Genomic DNA, 26,207 nt, shown 5'->3' with positions numbered 1-26,207 from the left:
CTAAGCTCCCTCCCGGTCCTGACATTCCCCGTTCTAAGCTCCCTCCCAACTCTGACATTCCCTGTTCTAAGTTTCCTCCCAGCCTTGACATTACCTGTTCTAAGGCCCCTTTTAGCCCCTGACATTGCCTGTTCTAAGACCCCTCTCACCTCTGATATTTTAGGTTATGAAGGCCCTTCCCAGCTCTGATATTCTCTGTTCTAAGGGCCCTCCCTACACAAGCAGTGAAGGTATTTTTTCCCCATTTTACAAATGAGGAAACAGATTAAGGCCAAAGTAGGATGAACCTGACCATAAGATCAGAGGTTTGTCACTGGAAAGGACCAAGAGGCCATTAAGTCCATCCCCCTCATTTTACAGAAGAGGAAACTGAGGCCCAGAAAGGTTAAGCCCCTTGTCCAAGATCACACAGCTGGCCAGCAGCGGTTCTCCCCACTGGCAGGCCCCGAGCTTTTCCTCACTCCCTCTGGGGCCTCAGAGCATGGGTCTTCACCCTCAGGAGGTGGCCGACAGGTGGCCTTCCCAGCCAATCCAAGGGAGCCCTCTGGGCAGCACAGAAAGAACTGGCCACATGCCCCACTCCGCATCCGTCTCCCAGGGGCAGGCTGGGATGAGAGGGGGCCTCATCTGACTGCTCATCAGCAAGCCTCCTGACTGAGCAGTTAGAGCGATGAGCCACTGGCTCCAGAAGGCCCCTGAGAGGGGATGCATTCAGCACATGAGTCTGGACTTATTTGACAGGTGAGTCAACTGAGTCTGAGTCCTGAATGGACCCGTTAACACAGGATCAGCTACTCAGGGGCCCAGATTTGCCATGAGGGCCTAGCACCGGCCTGGGCACACACAGCTAAAGCTCCAGAGACAAGAGCCCTCAGACTTCACCTAGTCACAGGATCTCAGACCTAGAAAACCTCAAAGGCCACCAGGCCCTCCAACTTGTGCTTAGATAGGAATCCCCTCCAACACCCCCCAGACAAGTGATGTCAGCCAGCTTGTGCTTGAAGGCCTCCGGTGACAGGGAACTCACCACCTCTTGAGGCATCCCATCATGACAAAAAGCCAAACCCACCTCCGCATGGTGGTCCTGGTTCTACTCTCTTGGGCCACAAGTCTACAAACACTTGAAGGCAGCTATCCCATCCCCCACGTCTCTGCTCCGGCTCAATCACCTCCAATGGCTCCATCCTGATCATTCGGATAAGTGCCCAGGGGGCAGAACTGCCCAAAGTCCTTCTGTCTTCAAGGAGGAATCTGATATCCAGAAAAAAGACATGCCCAGAGGCGGAGCAGGCATGCAGAGCTCTCCTCTGGCCCTGCTTTTCCCAGCTATAAAACGGGGATAACATTGACTTTGCCTTTGCCCTTAAGACGTAGAGAAAAAGAGAAATGGAAATAGGAACTAGCAATAGCAAGAAAGGGGGACCCAGGCCCTCATGGCTCGGTGGTCCCTTGGAGAATGCGTTTGGGATCCCCTACACATGGCTTTACCAACAGCAGCGAGCACTGGGTAGTTTCCCTGCTGGCCTCCAGTCTTGGACCTGCCAGCGTCAAACACTCAGCAGCCCCCAAGGGTTCCCTCCTCTGGCTCCTCTCCCATGTGGCACCCAGATGAGGGACCCACGGGGAGATCCTCCCTGATGATGGCCGCAGGAATTAGGCTGACATGACCCTGTTTCTCTTGCCTTCCTTCGGCAGAACCGGACCTTGGCTCTGGAGCGGGGCCCCCCAACACTGGAACGTCTGGCTTTCTTCGGGGCAGACGGGCAGGAGGACCAGCTACTTACCGGATCGTCTCCCGTCTACTGGCCCAGGGGAGTGAGGACCAGAAGGACTGAGTCTGGTCTGCTTGGGCACCAGGCGGGGCTCGGGATAGAACACTTTCCCACCTTGGACTCTTTCCAGGCTCTCATCCCACAGCCTGGTCCCCAGGGATGAGTTATCTATTTATTGGAGTGAACGCCATGCCTAGGAAGGAAGACTGCCACCTGTCCAGCCCAAGTGGTACCTGGGAGACACACCATCTGAGGGTGGACCAGAGCTGGGGGGCTGGCCTCTCCCCTCCCATGTCCTCTGCCTAGTGGAGCTGCCAGGACCACTAAGAGATTCACTCTGGGCCCTGGGCGCTTGGGCACAGGGACTGTGGGGACGGAGGATCCAATCCCAGCCCTGTCACCAACTCTCCCCCTCTGGGCCTCAGGTCCACGTCTACACTGGGGGGGTCTCAAGAGCTGGACCTTTCTGGAGCAGATTTACACCGTGTGCCCTCATTTCATCTAGCCCCCCCCCCCATCTTTACTTTACAGGGGGAGAAACTGAGACCTGGAAGTCAGGGGAACAAACACAGGGTCACAGCTCTGAAGCTAGGAGGACCTTTATAGACTGTGCAGTCTAATCCTCCTCCAGAAAAGGGAAGTGACTTGCCCAGGGTCACCCAGGCAGCAATCCAGGCTCCAAATCCAACATTCTTTCCCCAGCTCTGGGCTACTTTGCGGGGCGGGGGGGGGGAGGGAGTGGAGGGCGACGGAGATAAAGGATTATTGGGGAGAATGAGCGTGGAAATGCCCCAGCAGCTCTGGGTGGCTCCCTCCCTTGGGCCCCAGGAGCCACCTCTGACGGTGGCTGCTCCTGGCCCAGGAAGCCCCACCCCAGTCCACCCACATGAGCTGGCTGGTCCCCACCCAAGCGATCTCCTCACCCGCCAGCATCTCCCCGTTGTGACCTGCTAGCAACGACCTGTTTTCAGGACTGGGCTTGGTGGGCCATGGCCTTTGGAGTCTGCCTCTCGCCAGCCCAAGCCCCTCATTTATGCAGATGAGTAAGCAGGCTGAGCTCTGTGCCCATGGTCACCAGCCTTCTGGGCCCGCTTCTCCTCCCCCAAAACGTGGTGCTGACCTCCTTCCCAACCCCCCACTTGGTACTTGTGGTGCTATAATTCCCCCCAAAACTGTAAGGTCAAGTGCCAACTATCCTTTGACAGAAGGGGAGGGGCAGGGTAAGGGGCCTGTGTCTGACGTGGAAGGGGAGTTCCTCCGAACCTCCATCCTCTCCGAGACCAGGGAGACCCGGGCTCTCAGACACTGATCCTTTATGTGTCACCCCGTGTAGCCCCAGGGTGCAGGGGTCAACAGCTGGGAGAAAGGGGCGGCCTTTCCATTTTATAAGGCAGATAGACGCTCGCGGCCGTTATGAGCTGGGGAACTTGGCAATAAAGGTCCCTCCCTCTCCGTCTGGTCCTCCTGGGGTGGACGGGCTGAGGGAGAGGTTGCTGCTGGCAGGGTGGGCACTGTACCATAGCGTGGGAGTGGACTGGGACCCCAGACTCCTGGCTTCTCTTCCCATTGCCAGCCCTGACCCTGAACGCCCTTTCCAGAAAGAGCTTCCCCATAATGGGAGTGGGTTGTCCCAAGCAGTGGGATGGGCTGCCTTGGTGTGTTGTGGGGAAGCCTTACTCAGTTTGGCTGGGCTGACTTCTGAGGTCCCAGAGAAGGCAAGGACCAGAGCAGCCCTGGCGTCCCTCAGTGATTACCCAGAAGCCTGTATGCCTGGCTGGGTCTTCTGCCTTTGGCTTGGGTTTCTTTCTGGCCTTGAACCCTGGCTCCTAGGCCCTGGTCCACCTCGTTCTCCTGGCCTCGGCCCTCAGTGGGATCTGTCCTATTTCATGGCCCAGCCTGACAGATTGTTCCTGACCAACTTTACCTGGCTCCTCCTTAACTGACAGGATGCCATGGCAAGGCGGCCAGATTTGGAGTCAGGATCTGGGTTCAAATCCAGGCTCTGATCCTTTCTACTTGTGGGATCGTGGGTAAAGGACACAGGCTCAGTCTCCTCACCTGTAAAATGATCCAATGACATCCAGAGCCATAACTAAGGCATGTGCAATGAGACTGCCCCAGGGCTCTGAAATCTATGCCAAGAACGCCTGGGGACTCAGGAACCCAGCCTGCTACAGCTGGAAGGGTGCCCGCCCATCCCCTGCAGAGACCAAGCATCTACGTTTCTTTAAAGATGAAATGGATTTATTCGGCAGGAGTGTGTGTCTGTGTGTGTGTGTGTGTGTGTGTGTGTGTCTGTGTCTGTGTCTATGTGTGTGTTGCTGAGAGCTGACGGGCTGCCTCTGCCAGAAGCCTGCACCCTGCCCCTGCCCCCAAACACGCCCAGCTGCCCCCTCCGTTCTCTGCCCCAGGCATCGCTCCTTAAGGCCTGGCAGGCTCCTACTTCTGGGCGGCTGGAGGGGGGCCCTCTCCGGGATGCTCACTTCTGCCCGCCAGGCTCACCTGGGCTGCATCGCCCACCTGCCCCTCCACTAGAAGTGAGACAGCCCCTTCCACGCGCCCTGTGGCTGCAAGTGCCACCACCGCCTGCCCCATGGGGAATCCCATGCGCTCCAGCTGCTGCAGCCTGTGGGGAGGAGGAAGCGATGTCAGTCCCCAGGCCCTAGGCTGCCCCGCTCCATGCCCCTGCTCCTCCCTGCCATCTCACCTTAGGGAAGAGACAGATGACTTAGACAACCTCAGCTCCTCCGAGGCCCGCAGGGGCTCGTCCTGAAGGGAAGCTTGGATGGCGGCCTGCAGCAACTCATCATTCAAAGCCTCTCCCTGGCTCCAGAACGGGGTCTCCAGAGGGAGGCTGGGGGCATCCCACGATGGGGCCCCTTCAAACAAGGAGGGCCCGGTCCCCAGGCCAGGAGAGAGGGGGACTGGTGCCAGGGGGGAGGCCCAGAGTCCTGGTACCAAATTCCCAAGAGGTCCAGGATCTGGATGTCTGGAGGAGCAGGGGACCAGGCTCAGCCTTTGCCCCAAGCCCTCTGAGGACCCCCCAGGGAGCCAGACCACCCCCAGGCCAGGGGCTTACCTCAGCCCAGCAGGATGCAGGATGGGCAGCTCCAGCGGGCTGCCTGGGGCTGGGATGAAACACAGCAGGCAGCTCCCCTCCAGTGCCTTGCAGACACCAGCCCTTTGCAGGGCCTGGAGCCTGCGCTCGGAGAGCTCCAGCCGGCTGAAGACCCCAGCAGAGTCTGGGTCAGCCCCCATGGGGAGGGGGAAGGCCAGTCAAGGGAAAAACTCACCAGGAAACCCTGCAGCCCCTCGCTCTCCCACCTCTGCACCTCTGCCTGGCCATAGGGCCTCCTTGCCCACTAGACTCTCCTGCCATTAGCACATGGGTCTGGAACAGGTGGTCAGATGGGCCAACCAGGTGGTCTTCCCTGCAGACCTCCCCCTCATCCTTCTTCCCCTTCATCCATCACTCCTCCCCACCCCCCACGTTCTCATCTCCAGGCTGAATGACGCTGGTGCCCCCAGCAATGCCTCAACATTCCCCAGCCAGCCCTCCCTAAACTCTGGTACCCAGTCCTGGGCCCACACACCAGGTGTGTCCCCACCAGCAAAGGGGCCAGTCGGCCCAGCCCCGACACCCACCAAAAGATACAGGCCAGGCCGGTGAGGAGGCCGCACAGCTGAAGCAGGAAAGGGGGCTCGGAGCTCACCAGGTGCATCAGGGCCAGCAGCAGCAGGGGCGGGACCACCCCCCCAGGCAGCCTGGTCCGGCTCCGGTGCTGGGCCGCCAGCAGAGCCAGGTGGATGGGCGTGTAGCCGCAGCCCCTGCGCCCTGCCCCGGGTACCCCGAGGCCAGCCAGGAGCAGGTACAGCAGCCCGACAGCCAGGGCCCCCAGGGCTGAGGTGTGGATGTAGCGCAGGGTGCCCAGATGGCTCTCCTGGTACCAGCCCAAGGTGGGGAAGAGGAGCAGGCTCAGAAGCAGGGCCGGGAGGGCCGTGTGGCCCAGCGGGAAGGTCAGCAGCCGGTACACTGGCGAGACAGGAGGCAGAGTTAATGAGAAGAGGCCCCGCAATCAGTGTTAATGAAGCACCTACTGTGTGCCCAGCCCTGGGCACACGCACACACAAGGTAGAGTGAGCACACCTAACCCTGGGCCTAAAAGCGTGCTGTAAACAGGGCCCATCTGAGCCTGCAGACTCTGGCGGGAGCCATGACTATCCCCATTCACTTTACAGCTGAGACAGAAGCAGGGAAGGGAACTGCTCAGGGTCTGAGGCTGGACTTGAACTCAGGTCTTCAGGGTTCCAGGCCCAAGCCCCATCACCTTGCCACCTAAACAATCCCTGCTCTCGAGGAGTCAGCATTAGCAGAGAGAAGGCAATGGGCACCGGCAGGTATGAATATATAGAGAATAACCGCGCAGTAATTCAATGCAGGGGCCCCTAGGAGGCGCCACGGTGCACAGAGTGCCGGGCCTGGGGGCGGGAAGGCTCCTCTCTCTGAGCTCAAATCTGGCCTCAGAAACATGCCAGCTGTGTGACCCTGGGCAAGTCACTTCACCTCAATCTCCTCATCTGTCAAAGGGGCTGGAGGAGGAAACGACAGAACGCTCCAGTGTCTCTGCCAAGAGATGGGGCCACGGAGAGTGGGACCGACCGAAAGTGGCTAAAGAACAATTGAAGTGCAGGGTGGTTTGGGGAGGGGGGCCAGCTTCCTGCAGAAAGTGGAGCTCCAGCGGCCTCCTGAGGGAAGAGAGGGAGGGCATGGCGTAGGGGCCAGCCAGTGCAAAGGCCTGGAGGTGGGAGATGGGGGGCCGCGTGCATGAAGCAGAGGAAGGTAGGCCGTGGGAAGAGGACATTCAGAAGCTGGGCAGGCGCCCTGGAGACTCTCTGGCAGCCAGGGGAGGAGGGACTTAAGGCCAGTGAATGGTACAGGCAGAGATGAGGAGGCCTAAACCAAGGTGGAGGCCCAAGGGGGCCAAGAGGAAGGACTCCAAGGCCTCCCAGTCCAAGTTCTGCACCTACAGGGCACTTGAAAGAATGAATGAAGGAATGAATAAGCCTGTTCAAGGACCCTCCTCCCCGCCAAAAAACCACAGCCCTTCTTCCTCCAAGTCTTTATTAGATGCTGTGTCCAAAAACAAAAACACAAAATGAGTCTCCGAGCTGGAAGGGACCCCAGAGACCCATCTGACTAAGAAGCCTCTGCCTGCATACCCCCAGTGACGGGGAGCTCACCCCCTCTCCCAGCAGCTCACTCTCCACTGGGACAGCTGTCATTGTTAGAAAGGCAGCGGGGCAGGGTGGAAGGAGAAGGCAGTGAGATTGAAGGCTACTTTGCCCACCTCAGTTCCCCCATGTGTGTAACGCAGACGATGACAGCACCTTCCTCCCAGGGTGATGGTAAGGCACCTGGCACAGGGCAAGCTACGTAAGGGCTCAGCACCATTAGCCTTATTATTAAAACCCAGCCTCGGACACTTCCTAGCAGTGTGACCCTGGGCAAGTCACTTACTCTCAGTCTGTGCCGGTTTCCTCAACTGTAAAAGGAGGAAGAAAACAGCACCTGCCTCCCAGAAGCTGCAGTGAGGATCAGATGCACTCACACAGCAGGTGCTATATAAATGTTGGTCATTGGTCATGTCTAAGCTGTGTGACCTTGGGCAGGCCACTTCACCTGCCTGCCTCCCTGAGTTACTGAGAGGAGCAAAGGAGAGCACATCATAGGAGAGGCAGGTGCTAGCGATTATTATTTCGTATCATCAAATCACTGGGAAGTTTCTGGACGTGGAGCCCAGGCCCTCTGCAGGGCTTGGCCCCTCCGAGGTCAGGCAGAGCAGGCCTGGGCCCTGGGGCTGCCAGGACCCTCCAAGACTTGGAGACAGCTTGGCCACGTGTCCCCTGAGGCCCCTCTCCTCCAGGCTCCTCTGATAGGGGCCTGTGATGGAGAAACGGAGGCCCAGATCTACAGTCTGCGACAGAAGCAGGCCGCCTCAGTCTACAGCCTCCACTCTCAATCTGACCCTCCTGCCTCTGCAGGCCCTTCACTTCCTCCAACTGCCCTCCTCTAGCCAAAGTCACAGGCACATATTTAGGGCTAGGGGGCCCTCAGAAGGCCCCTGGGCTGGGCCAGGGCAGAGTCACTGGTCTTCATTCCCACTTGGGTGACACCTGCCTGAGCTGCTGACCCCCTGACATTCCCTCGGTCCAGAGTCATCCCCATCCTCCAGGAATGAGAAGGGAGACATCCCAGGGGAGCTGAGTGAATGAAATCAGGGGGCTGAAATCATTCTCCCTCCCTAATCTATCTTCCACCCAACCTCTAAGATCATTTCCCTTAAGGCAGAGTAGTGGGTCTGACTCACCCGCCACACTACATCTCCAGTCTCCAGGCCTTTATACTGGCAGGGCCCCATGCCTGTAATGCCATCCCTCCTCAAATTCACCTCCTAGATTCCCTGGTCTCCTTTAAGTCTCAGCTCAAATACCACCTTCTACCATCCTAACCCCACTCCCACCCTTACCTTTCATCTACTCAGTATAAATCTTGTCCATACCTAGTTATTTACATTAGATTGGATTGTAAGCTTCTTGAGTGCAGGGTCTATCTTTGTCTTTCTTTGTATCAAAGCACTTAGTAGGGAAGCAAGTATATAGTAAGTCTAACAACTTTAACTGACTGACAAAGTGAAAGGACAGTCTCTCCTTTCTATTAACAATTAGAAGAATGTACTTTGTAAAGGACTTTCATTGGAAGTTAGTTGGCAAGTGTCTATTGTGTCAAAACAATGTATTGGTAGTTTAAAATAAGTAAAATAAAATATATACTTTAAAAAATAACTTGTGTCTTTACAAAGCTAGGTCAAATATTAACAAAATGCATTCGAAGGAACAAAATTAACGAATCTAAGATAAGAGAAGCAGTCAAATAGAAAAAAAAATTTGTCTCAAATTTCTCAGATAAGAATTTGATGTCAAAGATATGTAGACAATTAAAAAAAATTTTTTTAGCCCAAAAGCCATTCCCCAATAGAGATCAAAGGATATGAATGGTTCTCAAAAGAAGAAGTATAAACTATTAACAACCATATGAAAAAAAATGATCCAAATCACTAGTAATAAGAGAAATGCACATTTTTCTTAAAACCCTGAGGTTTCACCTCATAACAAGAAAAATGGCAAAGATGACAAAAGATGGGAATAATCAGTGCTGGAGGTGCTGAGGAATGACAGGCCCACTGGTGCATTGTTGGTGGAACTGTGAATTAACCATTCTGGAATATAATAATTCTGGAAAAGAAGTTGGAACTATGCAAATAAAGTGGCATAAAATGTTCATATCCTTAACCCAAATATAACATTTCTAGGTCTACATCCCAAAGAAGTCACTAACAACAAGGGCCCAAATATGCCAAAATATGTATAGACATACTTTTTTGTCGTAGCCAAGAACTGGAAACAGAAGGGGAGGTACAACAGGGAAATGGCTAAATAAATTGTGGCACATGAATGAAATGGGGTAGCACCATAGTGCACAGAGCACCAACGCTGGAGTCAGGAAGACTCATCTTCATGAGTTCAAGGCTAGCCTCAGACACTTACTAGCTATGTGACCCTGGGCAAGTCACTTAACCTTGTTTGCCTCAATTTCCTCATCTATAAAATAAGCTAAAGAAGGAAATGGCAAACCACTCCAGTATCTCTGTCAAGAAAATCCCAAATGGAGTCTCAAAGAGCTGGACACAACTGAACAACACACGAATATAATGCAATGTTACTGGACTGTCAGAAACAAGGGGTATGATGAACACAGAGAAGTATGCAAAGATTCATATGATCTGATGCAAAGTAAAGTAAGTGGAGCCAAGGAAACAATACATAACGGCCACAACGATGTAAACACAATGACCGCGTACAAAATAAAAAATGTCGCAGACTTACAAAGAAGAGGCATCCCCACCCCCGCTCCTCTGTAGATGTGAGAGTACACAAGTGTGGATCACTGTGTATATTATCAGATACATCCCCATTTTTTGATCAGTTTTGCTGGGGGAGTTTTTTCCTCTTTAACTTTTCTTTCTTTTTTTTAAAATAATCTTTGTTATGGGAAGGGGCAAGGAAGGGATAGAGGAAGAAATGTAGGCAATGTAATAACCCATGATACCAAATTTTTTTTAATTCTAAAGAGCTATGAGAAGATACTCCCATCCCACTCCTTTGCAGAGGTAGAAGATATGAGGGTGTGAATATACCATCCAATTTTTTTGTGCGTATGGATTGATTTTCCATATTTTTTTTCCATTTAAAATATTTTTGTTACATGGCATGGCTCTCTGGAAGGAAAAGGGGGATATTTTTGGAAATATAAAAAAAACAAAAAACAAAAGCAATAAACAGAAACTAATTTTTTAAAATAAAACGAACATGGCAAAATTGCAAAGAACAAACTTGTAAATGCAGTTGAAAAATAGAAGAGAAGCAGGAAACCAAAAGTGGGAGAATCTTTGCAACAAGTTTCTCTGATAAAGGTCTCTCGTTTCCAAGATACAGAAGGAGCTGATCCAAATGTATAAAACCAAGAGCTATTCCTCACGGATAAAAGGTCAAAGGAAATACATACTGGGCAGTTTCAAATGGAAGAAATCCAAGCTCTCAACAACCATATGAAAAATGCTCTTAATCACTAATACTCAGAGAAATGCAAATTAGCAACTTTGCAGGATCCACCTCAAACCTATCAGTCTGGCAGAAATGGTAAAAGAGGAAAATGAAAAATGCTGGAAAACAGGTACATTGTTGGTGGAGCTGTGAACTGGTCCAGGAATTCTGGAAAATAATTTGGAACCATGCCCCCCAAAGTCATTAAATTGCACCTACTAATGACCAAAGTGTTTTATACATATCACTAGGCCTATCATCAACAGCTGTCCTAATTCTGTCCTACCGAAAACTTCAATGACTTTAGAAGAGGGAGGAAGACTGACGACTTTGTGCAACTCTGCCTCACTTAAATCCAATTCACTCCTCAACCAAGACATCAACCCATGATGTCACTGAGTGGGTCCCCTCTGAAAATGACAGATAAAACAACAGCAAAACAACTAGAACTATATTCCAAAGAAATCAAAGGAAGAGGAAAGGAGCTCGTAAGTACAAAAATATTAAAAGCAGCTCTTTTTGTGGTAGCTAAATATTGGAAAAGTGGAGAATTCTGGCACGCCTTCTTCCACTAATCTCCCTGGCTTCCTTCAAGTCCCAACTAAAATCCCATCTTTTTCTTCCCCAACGCCTCTTAATTCTAGTGCCTTTCCTCTAATTCCTTCCCGTCCATCCTGTATATAGCTTGTTTTGTATATATTTGTGTTCATGGTGTATCCTCCACTAGATCCTAAGTTCACTGCAGGCAGGAACTGTCTCTTGGTTTTTTTTTTTTTTGCATCCTGCTTAACACAGTGGCACACAGTTGGCACTTAATAAATGTTTACTGATTGTGCCAAAAGGGTGAAATTGCCAGTCTCAGAGTAAACTGAGAAGACCCCTACGGACTGAGGCGGAGAGAAGAGAGCGCAACTAGAACAATTTATCCAATGACATCAAAAAGAAAAGCGAATTTGAAAGACTCTAGAACTCTGATCCCTGCAATGAGAAAACATGAGTCTCAGACTCTCAAGAATGCTTCTTAAACTGTGGGTCGAGACCCTGTACAACAGTAAAAGGTTTCTGACTGTACAACAACCCAAAATTAATTAAAAATCAGAGCTTGCCTGTGTTGTATCACACTGTTGTATCACTGCAGCCTTGGTTCAAACACATAGCATGCACACTTTGCTCTGTGTGTGTCCTCATGCCACGCAACACCAACAAATACTTCGAAACACAAAAAGGGATCACAAGTAGAAAAAATTTAAGAAGCCCTGGTCTAGAGGACCCACCTCTAGCCTGAAAAAGACATCATTTTGGACATTACTAATTCAGGAATCTGTTTGGCTAAAATACATATCTATGTCCTGGGTGATCAGTTTTTCAGGGTGTTATTTTTAAAAATTTTCTCAATTAGGAGGTAGTGGGATGGGCAGATTAATGTTTAAAATACCTTTTATTTAAAAAACAAAAATAATAAACTTAAAAAAAAAACAGCAAACTAGACTGCAAAGAAGGAGATGAGAAGTTGTATCTCCCCCACTCTTTTGCAAAGGTTGGGGTCCACGGGTATAGAACATGGCATATGCAGTCAGGTTGTCATTATATTAATCAGTTTTGTTGAGATTTTGTTTCATCTAGGTGGTAGTAATAGCAACAGCATTTTTTAAATAGTGCTTTTGAGTTTGAAAAGTACTTTACAAATATAATTTCATTTGATTCTCACAAAAGCTCTGGGAGGTAGATGCTATTATCACCCCCATTTTACAGATTTGGAAACTGAGGCAGGCAGAGGCCAAATGACCGGCCCACAGCTAGGAATGTCTGAGGCTGGACTGAGGTGGGGTCTTCCTGACTCCAGGCCCGTGTGTTCTATGCACTGTACATCGAGTTGAATCTAATTTGGCTGCAGCAGAGTTGGCCATGATTGGGAGGATGGAATACAGTATTCAATTTAATTCAAAGACTTATTAAGCACCTGAAGCATACTGCTAGACTCTGGGGAACTAAGGTGGGATGCAGCCCCCATTTCTCCTTGCAATGAGGGTGCTGAGACAAGAGTAGCTAATTGAAATTCAATACCTTTTCTAAATGAAGAACCGGGGTGACTAGGTAGCGCAGTGAATAGAGCACCAGCCCTGTAGTCAGGAGTACCTGAGTTCAAATCCAGCCTTAGACACTTTAACAGTCACTAGCTGTGTGACCTTGAGCAAGTCACTTAACCCCAATTGCCCTGCTTTCCCCCCTCCAAAAAGACAAAAAAAAAAAGTCCGTTGTTATAAGGGATGGCTCTTGGAGGAGGGAGAAAAGGGACACAACGGAAATCTAAGTGATGTTTAAAAAGGAGAGAAAAGCTACTTAAAAAAAAAATGTGTATTATATGGTCCCCCATCTACTTTTTTCTTAAACAGAATAAAAGGAGTGTGGTTCACAATATTCATTACAACAACTAAGACTGCAGGCTCTGTCCTTATGCTTTGATCTGAACAGCCCTGGGCTGGGCTTTTGATTTTGTTTTATTAAATAGCTTTTCTCTGGTTCAGAGCTGTCCCCTCTCTCTGTGGTCAGTGCTACTATCTCCCTTCAACCCACCCAGTCTCCCAGTGTGCATCCTCTAAGAGTCTGTATTCTGAGAAACCAAATCACCAGGCTAGTAAAAACAGTCTATAAAGTAAAAGTCAAGAGGCTCTCAGTGAGGACCAAGAGGTTTTTCCGTAAGTAAAGCACATGAGTTGCGCAAATCTCGTGACACACAGATATAGTATTGTATAATGAGCCAGAACCTGAGTTAAAATTCTGTCTTTGCTATTTATTATCTCAATGACATAGCTTCCTCCTCTGCAAAGCAAGGGGATGGACAAGGTGTTCTCTGAGACCTAAGGTAGGGAGCCTGTGAAACTCTTCCTGCATCTCGGGCTCTCAGGCTCAATTCAACTCAAGACACATTTGTTAATCTGAAAAATGAGCATTAAAAATAAAGCAAAAAAGGTAGTTTTTATTTATAATTTTTTATTTTATATTAATAATAGCTTTTGTTTTATTTCTATATTATTTTATGACAATAGTTTTTATTTATAATTTCATATTTTATATTTATATTATAGAATAGCTTATTTATAATTGTTTTATTTTTATATTACTTTATGACAAGTTTTTATTTATAATTTTATATTCTATAACACTGCATATTAATTTCATATTGTTCATTTTATTTAGTAAAAACGGGACTGTTATTATCTGAACTTCACTGAATATATGTAACATGTGTGTAAAACTTTCCCTGTACATTGTATGTGGTTTCCTGTGTACATGTTGTTTCCTTGCATCTGACAGAGTGTGCAGCCTCTCAGCCCGGCCTGTGCCCTATGTCTTTATACACCCACAGCCTGCTCAACACACAGCACGTGCTCATTTTGTCAGTGCAGAAAAAACCAAAAAGACCCAATTAATGAAGGAAAGGGAAGAAATTTATATAAAATACGTAATTTCCAGAAGGAAGACAATGAAAGTTACAGTTATATATCTAGTATTTAATTTCCTTTGTAACAGATAACCAGCTAATCTAATTTAACAAGAAAGGAAAATCAAATTATTCATATCAAAAATGAAAAATGAAAAAGTCATCACTGAACAAAAATAAAGGAAATTACTTGAAACTATTTTGCCCAATTATATGCTAGCAAAACTGGTCACATAGGAAATAGATGAATATATAACAAAACTGATAACAGAAGAAATGAACAAATACCTACAAAATTATAAGATATTCAGATTTTTTAAAAAGAGAAAAAAATATCATATTCAAATAACCAGCATTTGAAAAAAAATTTTTGAATAAGCTTTAAATAAACTCCCAAAGGAAAACACTAAAGGAGCTGATGGATTTACAAGTGACTTCAGTCAGATATTCAAAGAACAACTGATTCCAACACATACAAACTGTTAGCAATGAAAAAAAAGAGGGTACCCTTCTAATCTCTTTCAGTGATGCAAACAGTATCAATACCTAAACTAGGGAGAAATAAAGGAGGAAAAAAAACACAACAGAGACCAGTATCTCTAATGAACCTTGAGGCAAAGAAATGTTAAATAAAATTTTAGCAAGTAGGCTCAACAACAGATAAGAAAAGTACACTATGACTTGTTGGGTTTGTACCAGGAATGCAAGGATGCCTTAACATAAAGAAGACTGCAAACATCATAAATAATATTATTGATATAAATAATAAAAACCACTTTATTATATAAGCCAAATGCTGAAAAGGCTTTTGACAAAATCTAGCATATTTTTCTATTAAAAACTCCAGAAAGGAGGCAGTTAGGTGGTACTGTAGATAGAACATCTTATCATTGATGCTCTGGCATCAAGAAGACCTGAGTTCAAATCTGATCTCAGACATCTGATACTTACTAACTTTGTCACCCTGGACAAGCTACTTAACCCCAATTGCCTCACCAAAAAACAAACAAAAACACTCTTAGAAAGCATAGGAATAAATAGACCTTTCCTTAATGTAGCAAATAATATCCACCTAAAGTCTGGCAAAAATCAGTGTAAAGCACCTACTATGCACCTGGCACTGTGCTAAGTGCTGGGGATACAAAAAGAGACAAAATTCAGTTCCTGTCCACAAGGAGCTTACAATTGTGCAAACAAATCCATACAAGGCAAGCTATGTACAGGACAAATAGGAAATAACAGAAAAAAAAGTTACTAGAATTAAGAGGGGTTAGGAAAGGCTTCCAGGAAAAGGCAGGATTTTAGTTGGGACTTAAAGAAAACAGGGAAGTCAATGAAATAAAATCAATAAAAATGATATGTAATGGAGAAAAGTTAGAGATCTTTCCAATAAGATCTGGGGTAAAGCAAGTAACAATGCCCACCGTCACCACTACTATTTAACATAGCACTAAAAATGCTAGCTGTAGCAATAAACCAAGAAAGAAAAATGGAAGGAATCAGCATAGGCAAAGAGGACATAAAATTATCTTTTTACAAATGATACAATAGCTTGGTTATTTAAAAAATTCAAACAATAAATTCAGCAGTTTTAGGATATAAAAAAATAAGTCCATATAAATCATTAGCATTCCTATTTGTTACCAACAAAATCCAAAAGAAAGTAGCTAGAAAGAGAAATCCCATTCAAAACCAGTATAAAGGTTATAAAATATTTGGGAGTTTATCTACCAAGATGCTCCCAGGAACTATATGACGCCAACTATAAAACACTCTTTACATTAATATAGACCTAAACAATTGGAGAAACGTTCATTGCTCATGGGTAGGTCAAACCAGTATAATAATAATGACCACACTGCCTAAATTAATTTATTTATTCACTCTCATACCAAATTACCAATGAAACATTTTGTAGGTTTTAACGAAATAATAACGAGCATTTACATAATGCTCACTGTGCCCCAAGTATTGCGCTAAGTGCTTTACAAAGAGAATCTCATTTGATTCTCACAACCCAGAAGGTGCTATTATTAGCCCCATTTTCAGGTAAGGAACCTGAGGCCCGACAAAAGTTAAGCAACTTGCCCAAGGTCATAAAGCTAGTAAGTGCATAAGGCTGGATTTAAACTCAGGTGTTCCTGACTACTACCTAGCTAATATAATAATATAGCTACCATAAAACAAAAATTTTAAGGGGGAACATGAGGTCAAGAATATCAAGGATAAAAATAAAAAAAGTGAGAAATCAGTGAGTCTGTCAATACCGGACCTCACACTGTATTACAAAGCAGTAACAGTTAAAACAACATAGTATTGGTAAAAAAAAAAAAAAAGAAAGAAATTAAATTTAAAAATAGGCCAATCAGTGGAACAAATTAGGTTTGAAACAACACAAAAATACAGTAGCATGGTTTTTGATAAACCCACAGACCCATTTACTAAGGAAAGGACTGACCTAACCCGATAAAACTGCCAGGAAAACTGGACAGGAGCGTACCAGAAATGAGGTTTAGGCCAAGACCTCACACCACACATCAAGATAAACTCCAAACGGGGTTTACGTTCATAGTTACACATGGCTGGACATAGCTGTTTGCATATTGTCTCCTCTGTTAAGGCCATGAACCCCTGGAGAGCAGGGAATCTTGTCTTTCCTTGCAGCCTCAGTGTCTAACACAATGCCTGGCCAGCACACGGTGACCAAAAAATGGTCAAAGGGCATCAAAAGTTCACTTTCCAAGGAAGAAATCCAAACTATCAACCAAAGGAAAATAACTGACACTGAAACAGCCCTGAGGTTCTGCCTCACACTCATCACGCTGGAAGCACTAAGGGAAAACAGGGACATTGACACATTGTTGCTGAAGTTATGAACTGGTCCAGCCATTCTGAGAGGCGGTCTGGAACTAGGCCCCAAAGGGACTAAACTCAGCTTTAGCCCTCCTGGGGAACACCCCAAAGAAAGAAGAAAAAAGCCCTTGGAGGGCAGAAGACAGCGACCTAGAAAGATGCCGGGGCAGAGAGCTAGAAATTATATACAAGATTCAGGTGTGTGAGTGTGAGTGTGAGTGTGAGTGTGAGTGTGTGTGTGTGTGTGTGTGTGTGTGTGTGTGTGTGTGTACACACTTGTACACATAATGCCCATCTCTATGTGTGAAACACATACACGATGTATTCCTAGCGGTTCCTTTAGTGGTGACAAAGAAGTGACCTCCCGTCGGGGAAGGGCCACAGGGTGGCGTGTGAATGCAGTGGGATGGCCGCGGAGGCAGCCGCGCCAGCTGCGATCACGGTCACGGCCAAGGCTGGGACTCGTTTGGGGCCGACACGTGCTTATGAAGAAGCTTTTATTGGGGGGGGGGGGGTATTGCTGTTGCTCAGTGTGGGGAGGGCAGAATGCACGCAAAAATAAATTTATTTCCAAAAAGCTTTCGTACATAAGGTGTCCTCCGGTAGAAGGTAAGCGCCTTGCGGGCAGGAGCCACGCTGCTTTTGTCTCTGTCTCCCCGTGTTGGCAGAATTTAACTGAACACCACAGATGAGAAAACGGAGGACCAAAGACAGCAGCCTTTTCTTTTGGGGGGGAAGACAAGGCAATTGGGGTTAAGTGACCTGCCCCTGGTCACACAGCCGGTTAGGCCAGGTTTGCGCTCTGGTGCTCCTGGCCCCTAGGCCCGCCACCGGGCAGTCCCCACTGCCCGTCCCGAGGGCCAAACCAGAAGGAGCCAGAAGGGCCGAGGCCGGGCCGGCTCCATCCCCCTGCTCTCCTCCCCAAGGTAGGCTGCCCCCCCCCCCCCTCCGTGTTCTCCCCCCCCGTGTTCAGTTAAATTCTGCCAACACGGGGAGCCCCCCCCCCCCCCCCCGCCCCCCCCCCGAAGAAAGAGGACCCCCCCCCCCCCCCGGTGGGCTGCCCCTCCCCCCAGGCCCGGTCTCACCCTGCCAGTGTCCCCGCAACAGCTCCAGGTCCAGAGCCAGGCTGGGGCCGGCCCCCAGCACCCACAGGCCGCAGAGCAGCAGCAGCAGCAGCGACGAGGCCAGGGGCAGCCCTCGGGCGGCGGGGCTCCCGGCGCCGCGCCCATCTCTGCGGGGGGCCATGGCCCTTCAGGGCCGGGCGGGCCCCGGGGCTGGCTGCGGGAGCAAGGACAGCAAAGCCTCAGTCTGGGAGCGCCGTGCCTGCCTCAGTTTCCTCCGGTGTGAAGTGCGCCGGCCGGGAGGGGGCTGCCCACTCTACGGCTGCGGGCCCGGCAGGCGCTCCCATCTCCGTGGGGACAGGGGCCCGCGGTGGGGAGGAGCGCCCCCCACCCGACGCCAGGGGGCCGCCCCTCCACGGGGAAACTCCGGCTCCGGTCCGCCCTCCCCGCCGGGCTGCCCGCCGTGCCAGCCCAGGCTCCCCACCCCCCCCCGCGCGCGCGCGCACACACACACACACACCCGCCATCTTGCCATGCCGCCCGGTAGGCGCCGCGTGGGGGCGGGACGCGACGGGCTCGACTCGGCTAGGGCTCGCCGGGGAGCGTCTGCAAAGGGCGGCTGCGGCGGCGGCAGGCAGGCAGGCCGGCTATTTAGGGAGCGTCTGCAAAGTGCAGGCCGAGAGAGAGGAGGCGGGGGAGTGCAGGGAGGAGGGAGGGGGAGGGGAAGGGGAAGACCGGAGGAGGAGGAAGAAAGAGGAGGGGAAGGAGGGGGAGGAGGGGGGAAAGAAGGCGGCCAAGGGCACAATGCTGAGAGGGAAGACCAGGTGGGGCTCAGAGAGGAGGGAGGGGTCCTCAAGGGCGCCGCCCCCTCCCACAGCGCACCTGGCACTGCACCTTCCGGGAGCCGGGGGCCAGTCCCAGCAAGCCCAGCCCCCTGTGACCTTGGGCCTCGGGGTCTCCTTGGTGGCAGGAGGAATGTTAATCCTAAAAAGCGGCAGGCGGGGCCAAGATAGCAGTCTGGAACTCCTCCCCCTTTCTCCTCCACCTCCCCCCAAGCAATCCCCCCTAATTCCCCTTAAGACAAAACAGAAAGCCACCTTTACACAACCCTCCACCCTTCTAAGCCCAGTGCACATGCCCCCACCTCCTCCTGGAAGCTTTCCTGGATGGGCCCAACCCAAAGTAAAATCCCAGAGCCAGATATGGAAGCAGCACTGACTGGAAGGCCCGGGGTTCCAATCCTACCTGGGAGGCTCACTACCTGAATGAATGGAATAGCATTCAATGACCACCGACTATGTGCCAGGCCCTCACCTGTGAAATTCAGAGATTGTCCTGGATGGCCTCTGACCTTCCTTCTAGCTTTTGAGCCATGAACCCCTTTCAGGAGCTTGGTGAGCCCAAAGGCCCAAAACCATCATCTCCAAGAAGCTGATTTATTTACTAATAAATTTGTATTTAGTAATTTAAGGCCTGAGAAACCTGGTTCTCTTAAGCTGTGAACTCTCCCTGCCCCAGGCCCCAAGTTTCAAAGGGTACCAATGTTTATTTTCTTCTACATTCAAAATCACAGAATGAGCTGGAAAGAACTTTAGACATGATTTCTAAGGTTAGGGAAAAAAAGTCAGGACAGAGTGACAGAAAAAAACAGGAGACCTGAGGTCAAGTCCTGACTGACACTGGCTCTGTGACCTTCCCCTGAGTCAGTGTCTTCCTCTGTAAAATGGATATAATAATAATAGCTTACAATACCAATCAAAACATCAAAGGGATACTTTGTAGAATTTGACAAAAATAATAATTCATTTGCAAAAACAAAAGATGTAGAATATCGAGGAAAACGATGAAAGGAAGCAGGGACAAATAGTATGGAATAACACTTCCAGACCTCCAACTACACTATAAAGCAGCAGTCATCAAAATGTCTGGTATTGGTTAAAAAACAGAAAGATAGATCAATGCACCAGATTAGACATGAGAGAATCAAAAGCAATAGAACTCAACAACACAGTTTGAGAAAGTGGGAAACATAAATTAACGAGGGAGAAATTCCCTATTTGATTAAGAAAATCTGCTGGGAAAACTGGAAAGCAGTCTGGTGGGAATTAGGATTAGACTAACACCTTATACCATATTTCACAATGTTCCTGGATATTGTTTGTCCTTTTGTAATAGAAATGTAAATTTATGTTGTTGCCATCTTTCTAAGATTGTATTGTGTAAGATTTTCCCTGCCCCTAGGCTTAAGTACACCTGGAGCCTGTGGTAGGAGGCTTGTTTTTCAGGAGATACTTTGTGATTGGGCAGTGGGGTCAAGAGGGTTGTTATATTCTCCGAGCCAGGAGAAGTCAATATAAACTCTGTTGTAAGGCTATGTTTTGGGGCTCACTTTGAAAAGTGTTCTGTGATTTGACCAGATGAGACTCTGGGCAGCCGTTGAAAGCCCCTCGGGGTTTGAAAACCCAGATGTTGATGCTTCCCTCTCTGGTAACTATAATTAGGTATGGATGTATGTAATGGTCAGACAGTTTGGAAGCCTGTCTGCTGAAATGTTTCTCTGTCTTGTAACTTCTGCTTGTAGCCTCTGTATACTCTGAAGTTTGGGGTGCTGACCTTTTTCCCGTAAACTAGGTAAATGATATATGTTTGATTGATTAAAGTAAGCTTGCTAACCCATTTTGAGTTGCTTTCCTTTAGAAAAGCAGATCTAAGAACCTGTGTTGGCAGCCACCCTGGGGTGCTTGCTGCTACACCTTTGTTTTTTAAGAAGGCTGACATCACGTGAATTGGATTTAAGTGAGGCAGCATTTCACAAAGTTTTCAGCCTCACTCTTCCAAAGTCATTGAGGTCTGGTGGCAGGACAAAGTCAAGAAGCCCAGGATGTGGTGAATGCCTGACCAAGCACCTGCTTCAACAGCCCTCATGGCCACTGAGCGCATCTGCCCTTCCTGCAGGGGGAGTCTTCATATGCTTGGGGAAGAAAACCCCCAACTCACCAAAGGGTGAGTCCTTGTAATGGTAATGGAATTTTGAATTGGAAGATCCCTTTGTGTTGGCAAAGGTAGCAGGTACTTAGCACTTAGTGACTGATCAAGCCTCTGTTGGGGAAACAGAAGGTATGAACTCCTGGCTCCTGTTGCTGACATAACAGGAAGGGTTTGGCCGAAACAGGAAGCTAATGCTGTGTATATAAGAAAAGCCCCAGAGAAGCAGAGTCAGGATTTCTTGGGACCAGCATCTGGAGGCAGAGCAGCTACAGAAGAATGGAGAACTGAGCCAGAATTTCCTGGGAGCTGGTGGTGGTGGAGCTTCTTCTGAACAGGAGCCCTGAGCCTGGAGCCAGGAGCCAGGAGCCAGGAGCCAGGAACCCAGGAGACTGAAGCATGACTGGGATGCTGAGACTTTATTTGTGGCTTGGTTGAGCCTTGAATTTCCTGGAGCTGAAATGGTGAAGGATCTGACATGGACCAGATGCTGTGAACTTCAGTGTGGAGCAGGACCTACCCAGAGAGCTGGACAAGGAACTGGGAGCTGTCTGCCATTGAACCCAGGTGACAGTCTGGTGAATCCAGGTAGAATCTGGGACCATGGAAAGGGATCCAGGGAATCTGAGAACAGGCCCCAAGTCAAGATAAAATGACCTCTCCTTGGGTACTGAGTAATTATGGAATTAATGTTTACTAGTGACCTAAGGGGTGGAGGGTTTTGTATATGATACTTAGTAATTGATTGCTGAATAAGTGACTGATTGAGTTAATCAAGACTTTTGCTCCAAGAGTGGAAGACTTTGACTATGAGACTACTGATAAGGGACTAATTGAGTTAATTTAAGAGTGACTATTTTACTTTGAGACTATGTTGTGAATATTATATCGTGATTTTCTGTGATAAATTGTAATATTGTGAATGCTGTACCTTGATTCTCTGTGAAAGTTTTGCTTTGATTTGTTATGGAATGGAGTGATCACTATACCGTGTAATCAGAACCTTAAAAGCTGTTCACAGCGGCATTCTTCTGGAAACCTGATTGTGTATGGCATTACAGTCCTCAACCCGGTTTACCCATGTACTGATTTAAACTACAGTTTAACCAGGGTGTGGCTGCTGTGCATGCTACATTTTCTTAGAGCTAGAGGTGAGTTGGATGAAGGTGGATACCAGAAATAGATGAGCAGCCCTGAAAAGCATTCAGCAAGTCCTCACACCAGAATGCTATTTCTCCCTAAACTACCCATGTAGGACATATTTCACAATATGTCCCAAATGGATACATGACCTTAATATTAAAGCATATTAAAAAAATCAGAAAAACATCATATCCCTCTCACAGCTATGAGTAGATGTATTCTTAACCAAATAAGAGATAGTCAATTATAAAAAGTAATTAGATTACTTTGATTACTTGTAAGTGAAACACTTCTGTACAGACAAAAATAATGCACCTACAACAAGGAGGGAAGTGATGGAATGGAAAAATAATTTTGTACCAAATTTCTCTGATAAGGGTTTAGTATCCAAGATAGATAAACTATTAATATATGTACACATATATATTATACATATAAATGAGATTAATAGCCATTCCCCAATAGATAAGTGGTCAAAGGACATGAACAATTCTCAAAAGAAGAATTACAAAATATTCCCAATGACATGAAAGAATGCTCCAAATCAGGAAAAAGGAAAATGCAAACCAAAACAATCCTGAGATTTCACCTCACACCCTGTAAATGGGCAAAGATGACAACAGTTAGGAGCACTCAATGTTGGAGGGGTTGTGGGGAAATAGGCACACTGATATATTATTGGTGGTGCTGTGGCAATCTTTTTGGAAATCCATTTGTAATTATACAGATAAAAGTACTGACTAAAAGGTCTCTGCCCTTTGACCTAAAGATTCTGTTACAAGAAAGTCACGATAAACACCAAAATATTTATAGTGGCATTTTTCACAAAAGACTTGGAAACAAAGAAGATGCCCATCAACTTGGCTAAACAAGTCTATCCGTTGTCTTAGAGAGCCTGGAGCACTAAAAGGTTAGCTGACAGATGAGGAAACTGAGGCCCATAAAGGGGGGCGGACCAACCCATGGTCACACAGAAGCAGAGTTGACACTACTCTAAATCCAGTGTTCTTGCCCACTACACTGGGAGGTCACTCACCTGGTTGGGCCAGTTTTCCCAGGAACACAGTCATGCCAAGTAATTATTTGTTTTCTCTGAATGTTTCTGCAGATCTTACCCACTGGTAACACACCTAAAGTCCAGGAGAAAGTGGTCTTAGACTTGGAGCAGACAATATGGCAAAAACCTAATTCCCAGCTCTTGGTTGCTGGAAGTTTTTTTTTCATGGGATACTCCTGACATTCCCTTTAGGTGTGGATAACTTTTTCTTTTCTTGGCTTGTGGAAAAGCACTGAATCTGCATTTCTTCTTGGAGTGTTGGCTCCAGAGGCAGGCACACAGCCAGCAGCCATTGCTGTCCCTGGCATGCCTCTATTAAAGTCCCAAATCCTCTGGACCTCCAATATTCACAACATTCTCCTTCATCCCAGTTGAGACTATCTCCTCCCTTCCCCCCTAAATCATTTCTTCCCAAATGTTTTGCTGGAATGAATCTCTGGGTCTGGAAATTGGGAAGGGACTTTAGACACCAATCAGCACTGGATGAATATACTAATTAAGCAATAAACTAAGTATCTATGATGCAAAGGCAAAAAACAGGCCTGTGCCCAAGGAACTCACATTCTGTGGAGAAGATACAACAATTTCATAGACAAGTGAACACAAGATTTGTAAATACAAAGTAATTTTGTCAGCAGGTTGACAAGGATTTATTTATAAAGTACCTACTATGTTCCAAGCACTGGAGATACAAGAAAAGGAAAATCACGGTTCTTTCTCTCAAGGAGATAATATTGTAATGGAAGAAGCATCATTTAGTCAGGGAGTTTTCAGCTTTTTTGTATCATGGACCCCTCTGGCAGTCTGGTGAAGCCTGTGGACCCCTTTTCTGAATCATATTTTTCAAGGCATAACATACATGGGATTGCAAAGGAAACCAATTATAGCAATTAAAAATATAGTTACTAATTTAAAATAAATTAAGAATTCCTCCTTTAGAAGAAAGGTGGTAGAGAGTGAGGTGGGGATGAGGGGGAGAAACAGGAAAAGTTTCTGGCAGAAAGCGAGCTCAGCTTGAAGGAAGCCAGAGAAGTTAGGGTAGAGGTGATGGGAGACAAAGTACTCCAGGTATGAAGTCAATAGATGGAGTGTGACCTAGTGGCAAGGTGAGGCAGGAAAGTTTTCTTGAAGCCAGAGGCACTTAAATGGGGTTTGTGAGGTAGCTAAGGGTTCCAAGAGGTAGAGATGAAGGAGAATATTCCGGTTACAATAATTAGTTCATTTTAAGCCTAGGAGGCAACAGAATGGCCACTAAGGTGAATTTGATCCTCTCCTCTTGAGTTTCAGGAAGTTTGTTTTAGAGGACAAGTTCTGAGTTCAGTCACAATTACTCTGAACCCCGAATTCTGAAAATTCCTAATATCCTTGCAGAGGCTATGTTCCCCCATTGCTCTTCAGGAGTGCAATGGAAATGTCATACACGTTTTAATCTCTCCAACCCAGAGATTGACACTCTCCCTCCTGGTTCTGAGATGGTTCTTTCTTTTATGCACTAAGACACAATAGCTTTGATTGAGGTGTACAGGTCCTGATCGAGCTTCCTGATTGTCTTTCTTTTTACTTGTTTAGCTTTCTCTGATTGTCTTTCTTTTTACTTGTTTTTGTCAGTCTTTGTATCCCAGCTGAGCAAAGTACCAGGCACATGGGAAGCTTTAATTAATGCTTGTTGACTTATTGACTGAATCCTTTGATTCAATCCAAAATTGTTCAAAGGTAACAAAGGTAGTTACTTTGAAGTGGGAGGAATGCCTGTTGGAGTCCTTCCCTATCCACAGGCAAGGGGAGAGCTATAGGGGTGTGAGATAGAAATCATAGATGAGGAACAAATGGGCCAGTTTGCTTGAAAAGCAGAGTGTGAGAGGGGGTGAAATATGAAATATCTCTGGAAAGAGATGGCTGGAACCATATTGTAAAGGGCTTTAAATACCAAACAGAGGGGTCTTCTATCCAATTCCTCTTTTTACATGGAAGGGAACCAAAGCTTGGTGCTGAGTCACTCAACTAGAAAGCATCAGAACCCAAATTTGAACCTAGATTTCTCTTACTACAATTCAACAAGCATTTATCAGGCACCCTCCAAGTCCCTGCCCTCAAGGAACTTACTGTTGCCTGGGAAGACAAAGAGAGCCTCCTGGCTGCAAATCCTCTGTGTGGTACTATTTGAGTTCTCTTTTCTCTCAAACTGGGGTGCCCTTTACCTTTGAATTTATTTTCTACAGGCATAATCAATACTCAATAACAATTAATATCTACTATTCCAGACCCTGGTTCTTTAACCCCTCTCTTCTTCTTCCTAGCTTATCTCTAGCTATTCTAGAGACTTTCTTCTAGCTATTTTTAAACTTGGTGGGTGAACCCACTGAGACATCAAACTATTATGGTTGGGTCATCTCTTTTGCTGATCATACATTTAATGATATTCCTTTCCACCACAATCTTGTGATCTTATTGTGAATATGCTGGAGAAAAGGAAAGGTCTGTGAGTGCAGAAGGCTGGAAATAGCATCTTGTTCTTTTCCTGCAGTGATTGGTTTTGCTTTTTTTTTCCCCTCTTCCTCTTAAAAATTTGTTGTTGTTGTTGTAACAAGGCATGGATCTCTGGGGAGAGGAAGAAGGATATGGGGGAAATGTAGGTGACAGCAAAACCAAAAGATATCAATAAAAGCAATTTTTAAAATGTGGAGACAGCTTGCATCTCTCAAACGACAATGAATAACTCTAATTTGTTACAAGGGCTTTCTTTTTGAATAGGGCAGGAAAAAGAAGGCAATTTTTGTTCATTGAAAAATTTTTATTTAAATTTAAAAATTAAAAAAAATTTAAGAGCAGGAAGGAAGCCCAGAAGGCATCTAATCCAATTCTCCAACCTACATTTTACAGCTGAGAAAGGTTAGATGATTTGCCAAGGTCACACAAAGCATCGTGAACCTGAGGAATGAGATGCTCACCACTGTACCACATGGATCAAAATATTATGTGTCCAAGAGAAGAACAAGGTCCTATTGACCGGCTATGGGCCCTTGAGTCATTTCCTCTTCTCGGGACCCCAGTTCCCTCATCTGTAAAGTTAGGGGGCTGGACAACGCTCTAAATCTCTGAACCCAAGATCAAGCAGAAGATCCATGCATTTGGAGATGAGCTGGGCTGGGGTCTTGAGTTCAAATACTGATTCTTTTCATCGCACATGACCTGGGTTACTCCCCTAGTGGCTTTTCTCTTCTGTCCCAGTCGGC

At 47.2% G+C, this 26,207-nt stretch overlaps 2 protein-coding genes across 5 annotated transcripts in view; one reads left to right on the top strand and one right to left on the bottom strand.

Annotated features, from left to right (window-relative positions):
* Nucleotides 1–3,224, top strand: part of EMID1 (EMI domain containing 1) — a 58,718-nt gene extending 55,494 nt beyond the window's left edge. For all 4 annotated transcript variants that reach the window (XM_069081614.1, XM_069081612.1, XM_069081613.1 and 1 more), the window contains one exon: nt 1,696–3,224. In XM_069081614.1, the coding sequence (XP_068937715.1) occupies nt 1,696–1,935 (240 nt within the window). In that variant the 3' untranslated portion in view covers nt 1,936–3,224. The remainder of the gene's footprint in view (nt 1–1,695) is intronic.
* Nucleotides 3,225–3,994: 770 nt separating this feature from the next.
* RHBDD3 (rhomboid domain containing 3) lies at nt 3,995–18,425 on the bottom strand. Its single transcript, XM_069081615.1, has 7 exons — nt 18,310–18,425; nt 17,814–18,006; nt 17,316–17,451; nt 5,428–5,805; nt 4,852–5,014; nt 4,480–4,761; nt 3,995–4,398 (listed from the first exon to the last, which is right to left on the bottom strand). Exons 2-7 carry the CDS (start codon nt 17,955–17,957, stop codon nt 4,212–4,214), a joined length of 1,290 nt encoding a protein of 429 aa, XP_068937716.1. The 5' UTR covers nt 17,958–18,006; nt 18,310–18,425; the 3' UTR covers nt 3,995–4,211.
* Between the last annotated feature and the right edge of the window lie 7,782 nt (nt 18,426–26,207).

The sequence above is a fragment of the Petaurus breviceps genome, unplaced genomic scaffold (genome assembly GCF_028583685.1).
Source record: "Petaurus breviceps papuanus isolate PSGF00001 unplaced genomic scaffold, PetGlider_PUasm1.0 99, whole genome shotgun sequence".
Taxonomy (NCBI): domain Eukaryota; kingdom Metazoa; phylum Chordata; class Mammalia; order Diprotodontia; family Petauridae; genus Petaurus; species Petaurus breviceps.
The sequence above is the reverse complement of the archived record's forward strand: the minus strand, read 5'-3'. Positions and strand labels throughout refer to the sequence as shown.